At 41.4% G+C, this 23,305-nt stretch overlaps 1 protein-coding gene across 2 annotated transcripts in view; it reads right to left on the bottom strand.

The window, feature by feature from the left end:
* Positions 1-2,114: 2,114 nt before the first annotated feature.
* TNRC6B (trinucleotide repeat containing adaptor 6B) overlaps positions 2,115-23,305 on the bottom strand; it is a 237,542-nt gene continuing 216,351 nt past the window's right edge. For both annotated transcript variants that reach the window (XM_046646572.1, XM_046646573.1), the window contains 11 exons: positions 21,839-21,970; positions 21,461-21,556; positions 21,090-21,282; positions 14,374-14,511; positions 12,030-12,206; positions 10,276-10,422; positions 9,922-10,017; positions 7,393-7,617; positions 6,863-6,933; positions 3,828-3,967; positions 2,115-2,842 (listed from right to left, as the gene is read on the bottom strand). In XM_046646572.1, the coding sequence (XP_046502528.1) occupies positions 2,455-2,842; positions 3,828-3,967; positions 6,863-6,933; positions 7,393-7,617; positions 9,922-10,017; positions 10,276-10,422; positions 12,030-12,206; positions 14,374-14,511; positions 21,090-21,282; positions 21,461-21,556; positions 21,839-21,970 (1,803 nt within the window). In that variant the 3' untranslated portion in view covers positions 2,115-2,454. The remainder of the gene's footprint in view (positions 2,843-3,827; positions 3,968-6,862; positions 6,934-7,392; positions 7,618-9,921; positions 10,018-10,275; positions 10,423-12,029; positions 12,207-14,373; positions 14,512-21,089; positions 21,283-21,460; positions 21,557-21,838; positions 21,971-23,305) is intronic.

Raw genomic sequence — 23,305 nt, forward strand, 5'->3', positions numbered from 1 at the left:
GGGCTGGAAGGAGACATTTTGTACGTGGGCAGAAGTGGAAGGGGCACGGTGGTGATGAAAACCGGAGAGCAGGAGGAGGGCACAGTTAGTTTTCTACAAGGCATCAAATGAGAACAAACCAATGCTGGAAACTCAAGTTTGACCACCTACCCACAAAGGGTTCACAAAGACTTGTATGAGCGAATGCTCACTTGAATTATGCACGTCAATCTCTTTTGAGGCTAGGTTTATAATCAACAGGGTAAGCCGAGAGGACTACAGAATTCCCATTCTTTGTCTCTCAAAACCACTTAAATGCAAATAATTCGCTTTTGCCTTTTCCTATACACACCCACCCACCCTCCCACCTACACACAGACACAAGCTAAAAGTCAAATACATTAGGCATTGTTGTATCCTTCACTGAAGATGCTAAAGAAAGAAAAACTCCCTTGTCCTCACTAGCAGCAAGTTACGGAGGACAGTAGAGGTCTGCTCCCACCAAGGGTTGGAATGGGCAGGTAATTGCTGGTACAGAATGTCGGCACTTTATGTTAAACAGTATAATGCAGACTGGGATGTCCACACAAGTGCTAGCACGTTACCGGCATACATCCCCCTCCCCCCACCCCGCCCGCCCCGCCAGCCATCTGCTTTGTATAAAGGGGTACCCCTTCAGGGCTGCTGTAACTCTCTTCACAAAAAGCAGTCTGATACATTTTGATTCCAACATAAGTACATACATGTTGATGATAACTGTGGATTAAAAGTTGCCCCCTATTCGGCCCAGAGTACTACTACATTGATGCTTAAAAAAAAAAAAAAAAGTCTTTAAATACCGAAATAAAAAAAAGCAACATTACAAGGAAAAAAATAATAAGAGGTCAAAACCAAAAAAAGGTGCAATACTTAAAGTCTTTGCTAAGTTATACCTGCCTAAGCAAAACCACATACACAGGAAATACACAATACAGAGGAACCAAAGGAAACGCTTGAAGTACACACTGGTTTAAGAACATTCGTTACGTAAACGTTTCTGTCAGTGATGGCCCGGTGCTGTAACACGCCACGGCCTGGCACAGGTAACACTCAGCAAGAGAGAAGCAGAGAGGGAGGAGCTGCGCATGCTTCCAGGAGGCTGCTCGCAACTTATTTTGTTTCCGTTTTTTTAAAATGAAAAAGAAAAACTAATAGAAATATTTAATTCAGCATTACCTAACTTTCTGATCAATTTCTCATACCTGATTATGCAAGAAAGGGGGAACAAAATTTTTCTCCTTTGAGACATCACACAATTAAAAACTATCTCATTGTCTGTTCCCATTCAAACTAACGAAAAGGCCCGTGTGAAACTTAACAGGTATTCAGATATGCCTAGCGTCCACTTACTTCAAAAAACAAAAATAAATAAGACACACAGTTGCTCCAAGAGGTACCTCCTGCTCTCCTAAATTTGTGGACTTGGCAGTGCTCCACTTTACTGCTAGGTCAAAAGAAAAGCTAGAGAAAACTCACACTCAGGCTATTCTGCAAATGTACAGGAGTTCCCTGCTTTAATCATTAAAAAGCACTCTGTTCATCTTCATGCAGCCCAACGGAGTCGCTTTAGGAGCAGTGGCTCCCCGTGCTTGTGTATTCTCATAGTTAAAAAAAAACAAAACAAAAGGCAGATGGCCGGCCAGCCAGCCTGTGGACTGTCAGCAATGCAGCTTTCTGAGAACTCAGGGTGGGGGAGGAGGGAGAGGAGGAGGAGGAGGAGGACACAGGCACACGCACACACACAGAGACAGAGAGAAGGATGCACGCGAATGCACATGAACACACGTGCACACACATACCAGAACGAGCATGCCTGGGCAGTTACATGTGCCAGAACACACTGGTATTTATCAACCAGCCAATCACAAATTTTTTCCTTTTTTTTTTTTTAGGTTTTTTGTGTTTTTGTTTTTAAAGTGAGGCTCCGTCAAGTCTTCCCTCCCCCCACCCCAACAATTCTTTTGAATTCCCCTCCCTCCCAAACATGGTAGACCTAAGGACGGAAACACACCCAGTGCAAACAAAGTTAAAAAGCTATTTTTTTTCAGTATATATGTTTCTTAGCAACAACTTCCATATAACATGAAAAAAGTGAAAAACTAGAAACTAATTTTTTTAATTTTTTTGTGTTTAAATTTAAATGGTATGTGTACTTGCTTCACATTGTCTTTCTAGGTTGGCGTTCATGATTCAAGTATTTCAAGAGTGATATGTTCTCTTTTTGGATTCGTATTCCAAACAAAAAAACTGAAGGTATAAGGGAGGCAACTATGTGCTCAGACAGTCTGTCAATGACCCACCTTTTTTTCTCTCTCCGTTTTCTTTTTTCCTTTTAAAAATGTATTTATTGCAAGTTGAAAAAAAAAACGAAAAGGTCAAGTTAGTGCTGCTGCTGTTCCAAAAAAGGTCACGAGGTCAGAGTTGAAAGTTCTAAGTTCAGATTGAATCCGACCCTCCTCCCAGAAGGTCACCAGGTAGTAAAGGAGCAGGGCTGCCCATCCTATGGGGATCTTCCACAGTTGGGACTCCCCACAAGCTAGAAGAATAGTTTGGGGGCCCCCACAACGAAGCGCCAGCAAGATCGGCCCCGCTGCTGCCACCAGCACTGCTGCTCCATTGCCCGAGCCCTGTGGACCCACCGAAAAGATTCAGAGCAGGTCCGACGGGATCTGACTGGGTCTGGCCGGTCTCCAGCGACTGCCAACCTGCTGCGGGTGCACTTGGGGTTGCTGCAGGTGTAGGGGGCTGAGCTTGTGCCAGAAAGCGGCTAACTTCATCATCGGTGGCAAACTCAGCCAGGATGGTAGTGTTTCCCAACACACACCTGGAAAAAAGGGAAGGGAAAGAGCTATAGATTTCAGGGAAATCCTAAAGCACACATAGGGACTGAGTATTTTGAGTCCTCACTATTCAAAGTGTGGTCCTTTGACTAGTAGCTTCTACTTCTCCTGGATGCTTTTTGGAATGCAGACTCATGGGCTCCACCCCAAGCCTACAGGATCACAGACTGCATTTTAACCAGACCGCCAGGTGATTGAGAAGTACTGATTTAAAGCAATGAAGTATTACTAAATCCCAAGACATCCAAGGTCTATGAAAGGGTACTATATATCAATATCCCTTGGTATTTGGAATTTGTATGTCAAGAAAAACATCACCTCTTTTCGTACCCCATGAGAGGTAAAAGATCACACCCTAAGCATCAAGGTGCCCAGCCTCAGACGCCTGGAAGTGCCATTGTGTCTCAGGGCTGGGCTTGCTGCCTGAGCCTCACTATCAGTAGCTTGCTTTGATTATAGCTTTCTGTCGTGGCATCTACAGCCACAGGGAGTCAGCTCTTTCCTGTCCACCAATTTAACAGTGGCTGGAAGGGGGACGGTCAAAGTCTGATCCAGTTCCACCTACTTCAGGCAAAACCTCTGCGACCCAAGCCAAGACCATAATATTTCAACATCACCCACAAAGAAGCCAAAGTAAGCAGCTAAATCCTATTATGAAAAGTGACAGCACTTACAACGCTTCACATTTTCATTAATACTGGCTTTGTTTTACAGTACTTAAAATTTACTCACTACTTCACAAATTCTTTACTTTTGCAATTCTCATTATCGGCCTATGATACAAAGAGGACATTCCATGCTTAAGTAGGTAGAAAAAATCAGCCACCTCAGCACCTAAGCAATTGCTGATGCAATGATGCTGTTTTAGTGCATGGTCTTGTGCATCTTTGTTTAATGAAGCAGGTGCCAAATACTCACGTGTGCATCTTCATGCGTGTTTGTCTCAGTGAGAGTAGGATGGGTACTCACATGTGCAGTGCAGTTTGGGCCTTGGCCGCCTCCTGTTTGGTGCTGTATCGGATCAGGGCGGTGCCCTGGGTTAGGTTCAGGTGGAATGTCAGCAGTGGGCCATGCTGCATGCAGATGGTTCTCAAGGTTGACCCATCAATCTAAGGAGTAACGACATTTGTGAGAAAAAAACTGGAGGTGGAGCATGAAAGGAAGTCAAGTGACCTTTCTTATATATGAAAATGAGAAGGACTGATGGTTTGTAAATAATAGTATCAGTAGTAAATAAGTCTTGGAGAGATGAATGAAGAACTCAAAGCAGGGAAGGGTGCATTGAAGAAGAGGACTTAAAGGTAAATTTGAAGATGTTCGACGCACTGAGCTGAGATCTAATGTGCCCATTTTGCAAATAAAAAAGCCTGCATAAATACAGCTCAAAACAAAAAGCATATGATTCAATCTGTGGTCTATTTTCCATAAGAGGTTAACAAGTCAACGTGTGCTGATTTGAAGAGCTTCAAAAAGCAGAAATAAGATGGTACCCAAATTAGAATTTAAGAACACAGGCAAAGTCCTCAGCATCATTACTAATGCAGTGTTCTTCCACCTCCCCAGTTAACAATCTCACAAAGAGCTCAAAAGAAAGACACAAACAACAAAAGCGCTGCTATCGATCTGATGATTTCAATGCTGATGGCTGGCCTAGCTCCAGACTATTCTGACATCCTCTTACTCCTATTCTGGCCACCTCAGGGTGAGACTATTTCTACCTACCTCTCTGTGTCTTCTGCTGCCCTCCTTCAGCCAACTCGACCAAGGGCTGTAGTTGCTCACCTTAGTCACACTAAGAGGTTCAGTGATTACAGATAACTGCCCTTACCTATGACTCAGATGAACAAATCTATTTATTCGCTCTGATTAATTTATTTGTATCAAGATCACAACTAGGTTTAAGCTGCTCAGTCCAACATTTCAGTTCATTTCTTTCAAAGGGAAGCAGATTACTATTGGAATAGCCTTAAAAAGTTGTATAACTGGCGACAGAAGTAGAAACATTTCTGTGGTTTTACCATGGCAACGCTGCAGGATGGAAACCGTCCATTTCACCATAGTTCTTTACAGAAAATGACTGGAGAAACAGCTCTTAGCATTGCTTTATAAGTGACAATCAACTATATAAGCATGTCAGTGTGTGCCACAAGTGACTTTTCCGGATACAAGTCCTCTAAACAATTTTTAGGTGATAAAAATAAATTTATCCAGGTACCAAAGATTTGTCCTTAGAACCTTATTTTAAGCTGTGATTGAGTTTAGTCTCCTCTTAGGTAGTTTCGATATTTAAAATTAATTCTTTCTAATACAAACACAGCCAACCCCTATATTCATTTCATGTATATATACACATGTACTTACTATTTTTCATTTGATAAAACACAAGTGAACAGCTAGTTAGCTTGCCCAGTTCCTTTCAACACAGGACATCCCTCATTGCTTCTCTCATCCTAACCATATTATGCCCACCATACCGTGTGACAACTTAGAAATAAAGAGGCATATATAGTTTTGAGGATGGTTATATAAAATCTTCATACTTAGTCAACTATTAGCTAAAACAATAACCCGGAGTTGATTAGATACAGAGATTAAGAGCTGAGCCAGACTCCTCCTCATGTTAACTATATTTAGGAAACTGCCTTTCTCCACGCGTACCTTGAAATACGAGCCCTCGATTTACTCCCACAAATGGGTTCAATGGATAAATAAATTTAGGAGAAGCTCTATTTCCCCACAGAGATCACAATACATGTTAGCGTATTAAAGGGTCTAAGGAGGCTTATGGTGAAGAAACCTGCATAATTTTGTTTAATCAAGTATACATTCCAAACATACTAGGCCAGAGACCTGTTAATATCCCTTGGGAATACTCTGGAAAATGCTGGCTTAGTAAAGTATACATAAATCCACTTCTTTTTTTGAGGAAGATCAGCCTTGAGCTAACTACTGCCAATCCTCCTCTTTTTGCTGAGGAAGACTGGCCCTGAGCTAACATCCATGCCCATCTTCATCTACTTTATATGTGGGACGCCTACCACAGCATGGCTTGCCAAGCGGTGCCATGTTCCACCCAGAATCTGAACCAGCGAACCCTGGGCCACCGAGAAGCAGAACGTGCAAACTTAACGGCTGTGCCCCTGGGCCGGTCCCAACATAAATCCATTTCTGAATTAAATGCTAGACAATCCATTCTATGTGTCAAAGGGAGAGAGGCAGAATTAACTCCTTTTAACAAGCTGTTGTAGAGGTTGTGCTGTCAAGTCCAAGTGAAGGTTATGGGCTCAGTTTCGATGGGTTCATTTAACCTCATTTGCGTGCTCAACATAATGCTGCTGCAAATACATCAGTTATCAAGCAACCGAGGTGAAGGGAGAGTGGCTTGGTGGGAATGAAACCCCTCCACTGGACAAACAACCCAGAGGGCATGTCCTGGTGAGAGCAAATGAGTAATGCCATCTACACAGAGAGAATAACAGATGGAAAATTAAAAGCACCTATGTGGCATTTAAGCTATGAAATCGACAGATTCCTTCTACTGCAGAGATGGATGGTTAAATACTTATGAAGCATAAAAATGGTTAACATTGAGACTCAAGTCTTGTTGAATAACTAACACAAAAACAGGTAATTTTTCTGCACGTGGTTAAAACACTTGAAACATCCCTTTCCCACTTGGTTCCAGATTCTGACAGGCACATCTTACACACCAAGTTATCGCTGCTAAACAGAATTCACCGGATAAGACCACCCCACTCTCATTATCTTATAAACTACCCATGTTAACACCACCTTGAAGACGGGCATGCAGCTGAGTAGCCAACATCCTCCATTCAGAAGCAGGCTTCAAGCCTCGGATGAGGAGACCCACCCTGCAGGCTGGACTCTCTGCAGCGACCAGGAAATGAACGAGCTCTTCCACCTGCCAACCTCCCACATCTCTGAGTTCCCCTCTCTTCACACAATCAAGTCCTCTCTAGAAAATCACAAGAAAGCATGATTACCTGCGGAGTGAGATTGTGAAGAACCAGCCAGTAACTAGGACGAACCGAACCACCATCACTCCAGGTAGAGGCTGTAAGCAACCAGAAAAAAAAGATCAGGAGGAGCTAGCAAAAAATGAAGACAGCACTGAGCAAGAAACATTTTCACAAGGCCCACACGTTTCTTCTCTCCTTTTGTACACTGTCTTTCCTTTGCCACCTCACTCTGGCCTTCTGTGTCTCGTCACTGAACGGCCACTTCCCCTCTCCTGGACCTTGATCCCTACACACTCCTGTGCCTTATTGTAAGACAATGCTTTTCTCCCAGTTCTCACTCCGTCATTCGTCATGTCTACTCCATCGCTACCTCGGGAGCTCTTGGGTCCCTCTGCCTTATACTGACTGTGACTTTTCATTCAGGAGATACTTTTTCCTCTACCAGACAACTGTGATTGCCTCTCTCATGAAGACTTCATCATGTCTTCACCATTTGTGTTAACATAGGCCCCTTGTGTTTGAACCCTGGTGCTCCTTAGGCAGATCCTTCTCACCCGAGGCAAGCCGTGAGTCCTGTGTCCCCCACCCCCTGACTGATCGGGGTGCTGTGCTGCTCCAGGGAGATGACGGTTTGGGGTTGGTCAGACCAGGAGGTGGGCGGGGCAGCGGTGTAGTGTTCCTTGAGGAAATATGGTTTTTCCACATCTTGTTGGAGAGATGAGTGGGGTTGTGTCCTATGGGATCTGGGGACCATGTTGATTTGTAATCAGGGAACTTTGCTATAAGATGAGAAAATTAGGAAGGAATAAGGTTAGATAGGTGACTTTTGTCAATAAATACACATAAATTTTGTGTGTGTGTATATATATATATATATACACACACACATACACATAGATACATACACATTTATAGTCTAAAAAAAGTAAGTGCACATTTTAAGAGTAGCAATACAAAATAACATTGTTCTTTGAGCCAATGAAATACAAAATTTTCAATGACTATTACTCTGAATTGACCAGTTAACACATAAACCAAAGATTTAATAAGATAACTAATTCTCTACTGCTTTCTTAGCTAGACACAAGCTGAAAGGGAAGATAAATTCAAGGAAAGTATTCCTAAAGCCATTAGTCTTACAGATACAGTAGAATATGAACCTTAGCAAAACTAAAAGTGTTTTATAAATATTTATTGACCGAATGGAAGTACATTAGAAAATTATACTTTTCTTAAATCCAGAGTATTAGATGTCAACATTCAAACAGATTTTTTAAACACAATGAACAAATATTCACTAAAGGGCTACTATGTCTTAAGGCGCTGAATCAGTGTTGTGGGTAATATAAACAGTTATTCTCAAGAACTGCAAGTTCAGATGGGAAGACAGAACAGATGAACAACAGAATTGGTAACCCCAGGCAACATTATATACGTTCAATACTCAGAGAAGAAAGACAATGCTGGGCCGTCAGCAAAGGCTTTGCAAAGACAGGTCTTAAAGGATTGACATAAATGGATGGGCTCAGAGAGACAGGAGAATATAAACCAAGGTTCAACTTAAACTCTCTCTGTACTAAATATGTTTTTCCCCAATTCTGGCTAAACACTTCACAGGGCAGAGAGGTAAAGGAGGCCATAAAGACAGGCTGGGGGCTGATGAAGATGCTATCAGGAGTTTCTGCAGTAGACTGAGCAGGTAGTGTTTAAATGAGGGTCTAAACTGGGCAAGAGCAAATGGATGTGAGAGACACGACTGCAGAATAAACCACGCAGGAGACGTCATCACTGCCTGGATCCAGGGGAAGAGGAAGGAGTGAGAAAATACTAAGATTTTGTGACTAAGTGATGCACGGGAACATCACTAAGAAAAATAAAGAGTTTAGTTAAGAAGGAAAGACAAATTTGGGGGTGGGAAAGCATACGTTCAGTCTTAGACAAGCCTGGGGTGATTTCTGGGTCATCTCTCAGGTGAATGTTCAATTACAGACAAAAGATAAAATAGGTCAACCTGAGATATGGGCAGTTACGGGAACAGAAGAGCTAGATGAAAATGAGTTTTCACATGTGAAGGAGGAAGTATAATCTAGGGTGGTGGTTAGAAACACGGAGTGTTGAGTCGTCCCTTTACACACTCACTCAGACCTGAGGCAAATTCTATCAGCTCTTTGAATCTCAGTTTCTTCATCTACAACACGGGGATAACACCGGGACCGCCCCATAGACGTTGGTGAAGGTAAGATTAGAATTCAAGCCTGGTCTACAGAAGCATTCGATAAATGATAGGTTATTGTTGCACTGCTGATACAACACAGAGGTGGAAAGAAAAAGAAGAGACGACAATTTGTAAGGTCATTAACCTTCAGTGTCTTAGTAGGTAGCTAAGGATTTGTTTTATTTGTTTTTGCCTGGACAAAGATCAGAAGCCTTAATTACTTTAATGGCTTCAAGTTCAACTTCTGCAAGACCAAGGTGATTTGTCTACCAATTACTAATGATCTGTCCCCAATCCATAAGGCATTGTGTTATGTGAGTAACTTCAAAGGCTTTATTATATCCAGTAACTTTTCCATTCCCTATTATCTTTCAAAAAAAACACAAGGAATTCAACAAATCTTGGTCGAATTAATCAAAAGTACTCTTTTTTTCCCTTGGCCATCTGCCCTTAGCCTTTGTAAGTGGAAGGATTTTTAGAGAAAAGCAAGCTGTAATTGGCTGCCTTGGGAATAACCACCTGGACTTAACTGCTTCTTCCCATGGCCTCTGAGGCTCCTGGCAGACTGGTTGAAAGAAAAGCACTTGTGTCGTCAGGATATAACCTCTGCCCTCTCAACACCCACAGCTCCCCGCAATTATGTCACCATCTGCCTTGTCCTAAAGCCATTTGTCTCAGCCTACCTCTGGGAGACTGGAAGCTCCTCAAGGACATGACCAATACAAGAGGTGTGCCTCCATCTATGCTGACCCACGCTATTCAACTTCTGTAAAAGTATTCCGTAAGAAATAAACACCAATTTCCTTTGTAAAAGGGAACCTGATGGAAGAGTGCTAACCAAAGGGAAACAAACAGGTCACACTCGTACCTGAAGTGCTATGAACGTTGGTAAAGGAGTTGTCAGAGGCACTGTAGGGCCAGGCACCAGGTGAAGGCAGCGAGGTGTTGAGGGAAGAATTAGACCCTTTGGGTGAACATGAAGAACAAGACAAAAATATTGCAGATAGATGTCAGTATAACCAGTGAAACCTTTAAGCATTTTATTTAACTTTCAATAGAGAGGAGAACAAAATATATCTAAAAGATACATATGAAAAGCTACATATTTCTTATGTTTTCTGGTTAAATTATTAGGTACTGGCAAGTAGAAATGAAGCCACAGATTGACAAAAACAAAAATGTTGGGTGGTGAATAAACACAAGGGCTATCTTACTTACTTACCTGTGGTGTTATCCCGCAGAAGTTGGTGGTCAGTATCTACAATGGGAGATGTGGCTGTACCCCCCAGTACACTTCCTGGGGTGACATAGGGGTCAGATTCAGGGTCAATGTTTTGGATACCTTTCCATGGCACTCCTGGTTGGAATTCTGAGACAAGAAGAACAAATATTAGAGGTGGGCGTTTGTTCAAAAAACAGTAAAATGAAGTTATTGTTTGATACCAGAAATAGATCTCTGAAAAGTCTAAATACTGCATCTTTTTTTATCTCAGATTTTCATCAATATTCTTTTTTTAAAAGTCAGCCTAAACATATACTGTGCCAGCAGCACCTTTGAGTTATCACAACAGGTCGAACTTCTCTGTGTCTCTCTGCTTGTGAACTTGATGTCATTGCTCATCAGTGCCTGGCCCCAGCACCTGCTCTGCCTGCTCCCAGGGAAATTCAGGCCCGAGGGCAGGGAGGCAGGATTAAGTAGTCTGGTGCTCAACAGAACCTTCCAGGCATCTACGATAAGAACCAGGAGAAAATCTGATTTAGAGATCAGTGACCTCTCCCATTTATCTCACTGGAAACTCGCTCAGATACATAAAAGAAAATGTAATATAAATGACCACTACTATGTAGAATGTCCAGGGGCAACCGGCAGAAATAATTTGACTTATCATGAAAAAGCCTAGAATATGTATAAGTGTTTTCAATTTTCTTATTGGTTAATTTAAATCATATTTAAAGCTATATGATAGAAATAATGAATTACTTTCCTAATCATGATCAGGAAGAGCAATATGTGTTATATATGAACAATATGCATTGTATGATCGTATTTAAATAGAATGAAACTATACATAATCATACCACAAATACATCTGTAGAGAAAGAGATTTAGGACATATACCAAATTTTTTATTTTTATTTCTGTTTTACTAAATTTTAAAATTTTTTCTACAATGAAAACAGATTACTTATATCAAATTAAAGAGAGAGAGAAGAAGAAAGCAACAAATAGTCTAATTGCACTCACTACTGTATAGTTGGAGCCTAACTGATAATAAATACTTGCTTAATGAATAAACAAATCAATTCAAAGGATGTTTCAGAAGAACCCAGGTTACAAGGCATCCTATGCATGGATGAATGCTGCTAAGTCCTGGCTCCAACATCTCCCCCCATCTTTTTTTTTTTTTTTTTTTAGGAAGATTAGCCCTGAGCTAACTACTGCCAATCCCCCTCTTTTTGCTGAGGAAGACTGGCCCTGAGCTAACAACCATGCCCATCTTCCTCCACTTCATACGTGGGATGCCTACCACAGCATGGCTTTTGCCAAGTGGTGCCATGTCTGCACCCGGGATCCGAACTGGGGAACCCCGTGCCACTGAGAAGTGGATATGTGAACTTAACTGCTGTGCCACCGGGCTGGCCCCTAACATCACCTTCTTTTATCCCCAGATTCCACTCCTCTGACTTCGTTTGGCTTATCTATACCTGTCCAGTACTTACTACGTGGTAACTTACCTTGAAGGTGATCAGTGTCCACAACCTTACCTTCCTGACTGAACTCTATAGAGCAGAGAACCCATCTAAAGAAAATTTTCTGTCTTCCCTGAGCATAGCACATGTCTTGCTTTTATCAGACAGTAATTACTGAAAGTGAGTGCCTTAGTAAAGTGGGTGGCAAAAGCAATGTGTTCAGAACCTGAAGTTAACAATTAAAAAACAAATGGTATCTCAGAAAAAACATCTCCTGGACAATACCTGGAGGCCAACTGGCATTGCTGGATTTACTTCCGATTTTATTTGTTGGTGGAGATTTGGCAGGTAACCAGCTATCACCAGCAGGACCCGTATGGCCACCCAGCGTGTCACCCGGGATGATATCAAACTGGTTATATGGTGACCCTCCTCGGGTCTTACCAGGGGCCACTATAGCGCCTGAGAAAAGAGAGAGGAAATTAATTCAGACCCAGAAAGGACGCCTGTGAACAGAACCAGACAATCTTTCATTCAGAGGAACTCAAACCAATACAGTATTCTGAAGCTTACACAGTCAAGAAAGCACTGGAATGTGAGGTCCCACCCGAGAGCCAGTATATAATTAACGAGCAGTCTGACCATGGACAATCCATTTCACCTTTCTGAGCCTCTCCGTTTCTCACTTATGCACACGGCACTATTCTCCTTCTTGAATGTTTCTTTCAGTTTTAAAATTCCATGGTCTTATGAAATTAAGGAAACTTTCATAAACTACGAATCATACCATTATTCCCACAGTTTTTATACTAATGACTCAAGAATGAGAAATAGGAAAAATCTGTGGCACATAGGAGGGTTTTATCTACTTTTCTGCTGACACTACCCACCCAAGTACTCAAGTGCTGATCAGGCCTAGCTTAGCTGGAAGCAGCAGTGTAAACAGGGGGAGTCCACTGGCAAGAAAGCATCTGCAATTGCTTTAAATTCCAAAGCAGTGAGATGGAATTCCCGCCTCGGGTCTCTGCCAGCACAAGACCAGCAGTGCACTCTGCCGCTCTGAGAGCCAGGGCCCCACACACGGAGAACAGCAAGCCCTTTGTCCCTGCCTTCCCGAGGGCATTTCAGCGGTTTTGTCGGTACCCCCTTCACGCATTTCATATGCCACAAGGCAGGCGAAAATGAAAAGCTTAAAACTCCCTTAAACTCACAAAAAATGAGCTTTACTTTAAATAAAATTTTCCGCCTCTGTGAGATACCATTCTACTTATTTTTCAAATGAATTTTACATGTTGTATTGTGTCACTTCATCTACTCATAGGACGCTGATTAAGAAAAGACAAAATTATTTCCAGGGTAATGTATTAAAACCTTTGTCTAAGTATTGATTAAAACAATCTGTTTGCTTTGGCCTAGCAGGAACATCATCAAAACCAACTCCATGCTCAGCTAGGAAGTCATTTTCTTTTCTGGAGTCACTGACAGCAATTTGACTCGAGGGTACATTACAGTGAAGGAGGAGAAAACGAAAAGCTACATCACCTTGGGGATTGCTAAGGAAATGGGGAGAACACTACCTATAAGCTCTACAAAGACAAGTGGATGGTTTACCTGCAAGGTCTCCTCTCACATGCCATTTTGTATTTATCATCACCCACCTATCATGTCTTCTGGGGACAAGGGGACTGATGAATCATCAGCCTAAGGAAGCAGGGTAAGTGCCCAAAGCAATAGATGCTGGGCTTGGCTTATTCAGTCCAGAAACAAATTTGATAGTTTCAATAAGTCATTCTTGATCTCGTAGCACAAAATCAAATGATAAAGCTTAGGGATAGCAGGCAGAGAGCTCCAGGCGGCCACTTCACTAGCCTCCCGGATGGGTTTATAAAGGAATCCTGAAAGGCCTCCTGACGGGGCGGAGCTGCGGCAGAGGCAGCCCGACACCTATGTATATTTGGTTCTCATGGATACAGTTGAGTCCAAGTGAATTAGTGTCAAACGAAACAAACATTGAAACAAAGGCGGAAGGAAGCTTCTAATATCTTTTATCTGCTTTCCAGGGAAATGGAGAAGCTCTCACAGAGAATTATGGAGATGAAGGGCTGACTCACATTCACGACCCAAGCCTGCAACGCCCTCAATTGCTGTCTTGCAGATACCGTAATTCACAAAGAACTAGAAGGCTTTGTGGAGAGTTCACATCTTACATATCGATCTACTAGTCATCTTCTGGAGATTACAGGGTTCAAATAATTGACATGAAATCAAATATATTTGTTGTGATCTCTTGCACCTCAAAAAAACCTGATTCTATTCTTTCAGCCAATTTACTAGGGCTTTACCCTAATGGGCTTGCCCAAGTTCACTGCTATTACCCTCAATCCCATTGCCGGTGGGCAATTTTGCTCCCTTAATTAGAACTAGCACTTTAAGTTTCTTACAAATTGGAATACACACAACCCCAATCTTCCTCTCATAGCTGAACATAAGATCTGGGGGAAAAAAAAATCAAGAGACTCATTAAGAAAGAGCTAAAGATCTGTGCTTCCGAATAATTTTACAGGACACTTCACCAAGGCCTGCTGAGGGTCAGAACAGTGCCAGCTCATAAGACTTTGCTTGCTCTTACCATTTTTGTGCATATTGGCTTCCTGTGTGGCTACAGAGGGCAGTCCCTCCATCATGGAGGTCCACTGTTTAAAGCGAGACTCTGTTCCAGCCTCCTTCCCACCAACCATGCCATAGTCCATGCCGCCAGAGCTGAAGCCTAAAACAGAGAACCACATTTTATGTCTTTCTATAAACTTCTACTATCAGTAACTAAGACTTCTGAGGCAGAATCCATGAACAGCTTCATCTGTCACTGAAAGATTAATTCACAAGAAGTTTCTTCACTCAGAAACAGATATTTTGATTCAGAATGCTCATCTTGGCTCTTGCTTGCTAAAAACATGATGACTCTTTGATAAGGTATGAAAATGTGTTATGACTGCCATCTAATTAAGATCATCCCAGATCTTGTGCATTCACTTATTCATTTAGGGAACATCTGTGCCAGAGAGAATGCTGGGACCAGTGATTCCCCCCATGAAATGGAGATGTCTACACAACAACCCACTATGGTATAACAGCAGCTACGAGGTTGTAGCAAGGATGCCTGGGGGAGGAAACGCTTTGCACAAGAAGGGACATATGATCTAGGGCCTAGGGCAGGTATGCGAGTTAGTCAAGGAAACCAAGTACAAAGCTCTGACGACAATCAGGCACAGATAGGGAATGAGGAGGAGTTCAATGTGACTCCAGCGCTTGGCTAACTATGGATGAAGTAAGGCAGATGGAGGAGAAATGAAGAGTCAAGTCCTGAAGGGTCTCTAAGTGTTAGGCCAAGGAGTTCAGACCTTTTCCCCTTAAGACAGGAGATAAAGAAATTTTTAAACAAGGGAGAGAAGAGATAACTGGGTTTGTATTGTATTTTATTTTTATTTATTTTTTTGAGGAAGATTAGCCCTGAGCTAACTGTTGCCAATCCTCCTCTTTTTGCTGAGGAAGTCTGGCCCTGAGCTAACATCCGTGCCCATCTTCCTCTACTTTATATGTGGGACGCCTGCCACAGCACGGTGTGCCAAGCGGTGCCATGTCCACACCAGGGATCCGAACCAGCGAACCCCGGGCTCCCGAAGTGGAACGTGTGCACTTAACTGCTGTGCCACCGGGCTGGCCCCAGTGGGTTTGTATTTTTAGAAAGAGAACTGGCAGTGTGAGAATCAGGTAGACGGAGGTCAAGGTAGAATCTGAGAGATCAATTTGAAAGAAGTCTTTATGCAACGACAAAGACCCCAGAGCTTGAACAGGAGTCAGTGAGAGTTCAGAGTTTACTTTGCCATGAGCCGCCAGGTAAGCCTTGGGTGTCGGGCTTTCAGTGAGAGTGTAGAGGGGTAATGTTTCCCACTGCACAGGTGAAACGAGTGTTAGAGGCTTGTTGATGGAGTCTCACAGGGTCCACCGTCCATTCTGGGTCAGAAGGTACTTAATACTTTTTCAAACTGTCAGAAAAGTAAAATCAAGGACTAAAATAAACACATGAGACAGGGGAGGGGGAGAACAATGAATAACCACAGGAAAAGGAGAAAGAGCCATAGTAAATGTAGCAACTACACACACACAGGCCTCCCAGGGAGGTGAGCGAGCGGGGCTCCCCCAACTCCAACGCTCAGCCAGCCCGCAGGAGCCCGGGGCCAAGCCACTGTTACTAGAGAAGGTGTGCAGCTCTGCCAGGCCGACTCCACGCTGTACTCGTCTTACTCTCCTACCATCTGGGGGTGTCTCCCTGGCCCTTGAGTTCCATTTATCCCAATCCCAGAGGGCCCAGGTCACGTTTTCTCCCCCGTGCGTCTCCCAGTTGTCAGGGATAGTTTTATAAACACATAATAAATCAAGTTCAAATCATGTCTAATACCTTCTTGACCTATGTCTAAAACATTGCTATTAATATAAAGAACACTGTGCCTCACACTGTCTGTAACTGCCTTTACTAGTCCAAGTGACTGCTTGGAGGGTGACGGTGGGGAACAGAAATCCTTGGAACGAGCTGGAAATCTTTCAAATTAAACGATTTTTTAAAAAAAGTTGAAGATATTTTCTTCTTTTGTCCTGTGTATCTGAAATGAAATGAGGCTGGAGGACAGGGCAGCTGAAGGGAACAGGAGCTTTCTCTGACTAAGCTCCAATGGCCTGAGTGCGTGGCTCCTCAGGCAAACCACACCACCTCTGACAGAGAAAACCAGTGCACGGTGCTGGGACGGCTGGCCCTCTGAATGCCCAGTTCCAGCCACTGGGAAAGAGCTTTTAAAAATAACCCAGGATTCTGGGGAAGACTAAAAAGAAGAAAAAAGTATGGATTAATAAAAAGATAAGGAACAATTCCTTACACATTTTGTTTTATTTTTTTAAAGATTTTATTTTTTTCCCTTTTTCTCCCTAAAGCCCCCCAGTACATAGTTGTATATTCTTCATTGTGGGTACTTCTAGTTGTGGCATGTGGGACGCTGCCTCAGCGTGGTTTGACGAGCAGTGCCACGTCCGCGCCCAGGATTCAAACCAACGAAACACTGGGCCGCCTGCAGCAGAGCGCGCGAACTTAACCACTCGGCCACGGGGCCAGCCCCCCTTACACATTTTCTTTAAAGTTGCTCTAAAATTTCTTTAACTCACAGTGAATTAGAAATATTTAATTTCAGCTGCACACAGTTGTTTTGTGACACATGAAGTGCAGCAAATTAATAAGAGTTATAAATCTTGGGAGAGTTTGAGCAGTTCCATCTGAACCTTAGGCAAAGCGGGCATCTTTCTTTCTCAGAAACCTGGCGATCGGACACCACCAAAATATGGCAGCATTATAACTAAACAACAAAGGTTGGTAAGGAAAAAGAATTGAAGGAGGTGAGAGGGACAAAAGGAGATAAAACTGTCTTGAAAGGTTTAATCTACAAACCCAAAGCTATGAGAGGAAAACTCGATGCAAGGTTGTACACAACTCTTTCTTCGATGTCACACGGTAACTGGCACAACATTACATATAGAATGCGCTCAACAAGTCCGGATGGAGGGAATTTGGCAGCTCTGTGCTCTGGTGGCCGCATTCACAGAAAGCAGAGGGGCACTCACTTGTGAGCTGTTGGCTCTTTAGGAGCCCTCAGACCTCTAAATCCAGGAAACACCGCCTTTACTACACTTGCTATTTCATCAAAACCAAACTTCCTTCGTCCACCAAGCGGACTCCCTGTAACTCCAGCTCTCCAACACAGAACTTTAACTCAAATCAAATGACCCGTTTAGTTCAGTTCAATGACTATTTATGACGAGCCTAATTTGTGCCAGGCTCTGTGTTAGGAGCTGCGGTACAAACTAGAGATATGACATGCCCCTTGCCTCCCCAGGACTCACTTCACCAGTACATCCTTTTTTTATCTATCTTACCATTCTTACAAATACGAGCCTTTGCTACCTTATCTGTCCTGGACAGAATCACTTTCTCCTGCCTCCTCGCACCCTAATTTATCTTCTATTCCTCAGGACCAGTTGGCTCAGGGCTTACCTCCTTGAGGAAGCTCTTGAATTCTTGTCCTTAATTGATCACTCCTTCACTCCTTTTGTCTACAGTTCTCTGTTTTCTGCTACTCCTTTTGTTGTAGATTAAAACACAAACTACTGCTTTTAAAATAATTATAATAAAGAATAAATTATAAAAGAAAAAAATCCCTCACAGGTGCCCATTTAACTCAACTGTTCTAATCCATGCCCACATGCACATGTGATATTCACACATTTAGCATACACACAAATTACTCTTCTTCTATTTTAATAATCTCTAACATTCATAACTCTACTTTTCATTGGGTATACCATATACATAAATATTCCAAATTTTGATAAATTTTAAACATAAAAGGTAAAATTTTATTGGAAATGTATTTTCTAATGAGACGAGTGTCTCTGTTTCTCGACTAGTTCAGATTATCTATGAATGACTATGACTTATTACTAGAATGAGTCCGAGTTCACGCTACTCTATTCCTATTTTTAAAAACTTGTAGACATGAAGCACTAAGAAATCTTATATAAATAAGGAGACGGGAAAAGGAGGAGTCTTGTTCTAACATTTGCTTCTCTGAATTCCTGTTTAGATATATTTCCTGTCCCCCAGCTCAATAACATAGATACTAAAACAATTTTTAGATAGGTCATTATCACCTGACAAGTCAATTAGGCATACTTTCAATTTTGCTAAAAGCAGAATTAGAAACCATCTATTTTAGAAAAACAATCATTTAAAGACTAGTTAAGCAGTCATTCAACTTTTTAGTTTTGAGAAAACATACCAAAAGAGGATTTAATCAAGACATATTAGGAAACTTTCAATTATTCTCACTTCTTTTTCACCCACAGGTATCTTTTCTTAGTTTCATATACTCAGCATTAGAAAAATGAAATATTCACTTTATTACATCTTTGCCATATAGTCTTTTTTGAAAAAATTTTAATCTCTGTATATACTTTGAATATATTTTCATCTAAATCTTATAGGTACAGATTTAGTTTATTCAAAACAGGCAGCCAAATCAGACTTACTTTCAGTGCCAAAGTGTATTTTTCAATTCAAATAAATGTGGTAATATGAATTAGGAAAAATTATAGCTGTGAAATAAATTAGAAAATGCATCTTGTAAGGCAGATTCTAAGTGGTCAGATCACAATTAATACAATAAAGACCTAATGAAATTAATTTATCTATTACTTAATAAGTTATCAAATGTAAACAAGTTAGTAAGTCAATACGTTCTTTCCCTTACTTAATTTGGATTATGAAGCATAAGGCTAAATTTAAATTTACTTAAATTCACAAGTTACTTATGAAACAGGAGTATGATAAAAATCATGATATTTCTTTGGTAAATGTATGTATGTGTGTATTCTGAACTCTGATCCTTCAGCCATTATGAATAGTTAAGACTCGATTACAATAATGACACCACCATTAATCTAACAAGACATCATGATAAAATTGTTCAATATATTGAATAAATGAGAAAGAATATGCTGTAAAAACTAACAGATTGGCAGCCAACATATAGTTTTACTTTTTAATAGGAGGCAGAAAATATTAAAGATGTTATAAGGACTGTCATTGGAATAAATACATCATGATTTTAGGTTTTCAACAACTAATTGACTAATGCATACCCAGCCTAAAGGAAATCATGTAACAGTTTATTCACAGGCTTTACCTGATGCACTGTGAAACGTGTATTTAAGAGTCAGTGTCACTAAATGAGACTGCTCAAACTGTTTGAAGGTGCTTTTCTTTCTACCTAAGACATGCCCTAGGGATGAGTACTGAGAAGAGCTGAAAATAATTGTGTGTATTGAAACATGGAAAAGCCACTTGTGGCTTCCAGATGCTTTCTTTGCTCTGAATGGCCTGGGCTCTACTTCGGGAACTAGTACTCTGACTAAGGGGGATGGAAGAAGCAACGCGGCCCTGCTTTATCATCACACATGGTGTCTAAATCCAGAACAACTCAAAACATCCCAAAATACCAAGGTTCTTAAGTCAAGCTTCATCCTTAACGGAAAACATGATTAAGAAGGTGAAGACTGGACACCCAGGGGTAAGGGCACTTTCATTAGTCATTACAGGAAGCTTCTTCCTTGCTTGGTGTCCTGTGTCCTACACCCTAGATGAGCATGCCCCAGTATGACATGGGATACTGTGGAGAGTTTGTCCTTCTTTTATGTCAAGTAGAAGAAAGCTTATTTTAATTTAAGTCAGTTCTCAGGCAGATCATTTTAAAGAAGAAGTATAGTTAATGGAAGTTGAGAATCTGGAAATTAACTCCCTTAAAACTATCCAGGATCAAGGAGTGCTTGAAGTCTTTGTTCTTTTCTGCATGCGGACAGCCCAGCAGGAAGTGGGCACCTCACAGAACTAAAGCACAGAGAGCAGGGCCATTTGTCCAGGGTCACTGTCACCCAGGAGACGGGGATTTCAGGTCTCCCCAACTCTTGTTTTTGAGTTTGCATTGAACAGTATCTTCTTTACCAAAATAAAATCTAAATGTTGCCGCTCTCGAAACTCACTGTGGTGTGTAGTGCCTTTTTAATTCTTAAATTTTATTTTTAAACCGCTATTGCGTCACTGATTGGATTCTGCTTACAGCATGTTCCCCAGTTCTGAAAGAGCTACCATTTGCCTGCCAACAAATTCTTGATGAATGTCAAAGGGATAACCTTACTTGTGCTAAGACTATTTAAATCAGATGAAATACTAATATCAGAAGAATTTTATCAGTTTGCTTTATAATTTTAATTCTCCATTTTCTCAAGAGAAGGCAATTTTATTAGTAGAGCTAAACATCTCAACGTGTAGATATTTTAATAGAAAATAACTTCAGACCTGTGTAGCACTCACAACATGTACAAACACGTAAACTGGCTTTTAAAAATTCCTGGTGGTAGGAGAGCAGACTGCCAATCATGAATAGTAAAAGACTGCTTTGGAGTCAGAAAAGCTAGTTATTTAGTAATACCAATTTATTACTAATAATATTTACTACTATTTACTAATTGTGTGGTGAGCTTCAGAAAACCACTGACACTCTAGATATTAATAACTCTGATATCTCATCTCTAAGACAAGGATAAGAATATTTATCTACCTTGTATGCCTTTGTGAAAACAGAGGGTAATGTAGGTCCAATCTCTACCATAGGCTTAGAACATAATCAGCAGATATAAAAAAAAAAAAGAAAAGAAAAAGAAAGGTAGTTTTCATCACTAACAACTTACCAGAACCATAGCCAGGTATTGGCCCTTTGGTTTGAAGGTCTGGGAGCCCCACATTCAGAGCATTGGGTACCATGTTGTCCAGATGTGGCTTGGGCCCAACAGGATGAGACGGCGAATGCTTCATGCTAGGCTGCCTTTGCTGCTGCTGCTGCTGCTGCTGCTGTTGCTGGAGCGCACTCACCATTCGAGCCAGCTGGAGGTGAGGAGTCCAGAGTGAGGAGGAGGCACAAGGGAAAACGGAGCCATGATAAGCCAACATCCAGAACTTCATAGGAAAAGACTGCATATGATTCTTTTTTGCTATCAAGCAGGCTAAGCAGAGATGCACTCGTCACAAAGAGCCCTAGAGGGACCCTTCCACCCCCACATACCTGCTGCTCTTGCTGCTGGCGCACAGCTTGAGAAAGCTTCCTCTGGTTTTGTAACAATTGCTGCTGCTGCTGCTGCTGCAAGAGAAGCTGACATGCCTACAAAACAGGGGAGAGAGAGAGGACCAAAGTCTCCTGAGATGGACGTGCTGAGCACATTGGAAGAGTTTGTGCGTGAAAGTACAGGCTGCTGAATCAACAGTGTCCAGGAGGGAAGTACCATCCACTTCCTGGCCTATTGGTCACGTTTACCTCCAGTTGAGCTGATATCCCAACCCTTAGGTACACTCAACAGTTGGCATAAAATGAAGGAAATCAAAGCTAAAGGAAAAAAAAAGGTGAATAATCTTTTTAGCTACAGGAAGAAAATCTGTCACTTACCAACTGAAACTGGGGAATTTGTGGAAGCTGGCTCAGCATGGCAATTTGTTGAGGAGATAACTGGGGCCCCACATTGAAAAGACCTGGATTCAGGCCACTGTTGGGAAACTGTTTGAGCATTGAGGCAGAAACCTAGCCAAAAGAGAGGAACTTTCAGAATTTATCAAAATAAAAAAAAAATTTTCAGTAAAAAATATCTGGATAGATCTAAAGCAAGCATCATCAATTTTTTCCTTGAAAAATATTAAATGATTGGGAGAAATATACCACAGTGCTACCAGTGGTTATCTTTGAGTGATGGTAAGAGCTTTTTAATTCTTTTTCTTAGACTCTGAATTTTTCTACAATAAAAATTATGAATTTTACAATCAAGAAAATACCTACAAGAAAAAAAAATTTAATGACTATGACTTTTGTCTGAGAAGTTATTACTGGAAATGTGTCATAAAACATCCAATGAACCCACTGAATCAGTTAGTGCCATGAAGAATAAACTTAATTCTCTTCCAAGAGTGGCAAGTAGCACACTAGTCAAGAATTTAGTCCGACAGGCAGATGGCCTGGCTCTGCTATTTGTAAGGGTGAGACTCAGAGCAAGTTATTTATTTAACATGTCTGAGCCTCACTTTCCTTATGTCCAAAATCAGAGTAATATTAACGTCAGTGGTTGGTTGAAGATTTCACGAGTTAATCCACGTGAAATGCTTAGAAATGCACTCCATAAATGTTCATATTATTCCACAGGGCAGGTCTTCAAATGTCTAGAGACAATGATTACAATTCCTTTGCGTCTCATCTTCAGGCTAAATATGATCAGTTCTTTCACCATATTACATTCAATTTCTCAATGCAGAGCCCAGAACAGAAAAGCCATTTTCTAGCATAGTCTAATACTGAGCAGACCTGGCCACTACTAACCATTCTGTTAAAAGCCATGCTTTTATTAACAATGCCTAAGACCTCAATTTCTCTGCTGAGTGCATCATAACTCCAAATTCACATGCTAAGCCTACTGTCAATTAAAATCTACAATATTTAAAATGTCTTCCTCCCCCATGTAATATTTAAGCAGCTGGGTTTATAAATGTTATTAATTCATGTTTTGATATCTAAGCTAAGTACCTTACATTTATCTTTATGTGCATGGCATGTAGTACATGCTTGATAAATACCTATTAGATGAAGGAATCTCAATTATATGTCACCTTTTTAACAGTCACTCCCCCAAGTTCTTTTCTACCTTATTATTTCACTTATTCCCAGTCTATTTTTCCCCATCTAGTCATTTTTTTTTAAGATTGGCACCTGAACTAACATCTGTTGCCAATCTTTTTGTTTTTTCCCTTCTTCTTCTCCCCAAAGCCCCCCAGTACATAGCTGTATATTCTAGTTGTAGGCCCTTCTAGTTCTGCTATGTGGGACACCGCCTCAGCGTGGCTTGATGAGCAGTGCCATGTCCGCACCCAG

This window comes from Equus quagga, chromosome 19 (genome assembly GCF_021613505.1).
Source record: "Equus quagga isolate Etosha38 chromosome 19, UCLA_HA_Equagga_1.0, whole genome shotgun sequence".
In the NCBI taxonomy this organism is placed as follows: Eukaryota; Metazoa; Chordata; class Mammalia; order Perissodactyla; family Equidae; genus Equus; species Equus quagga.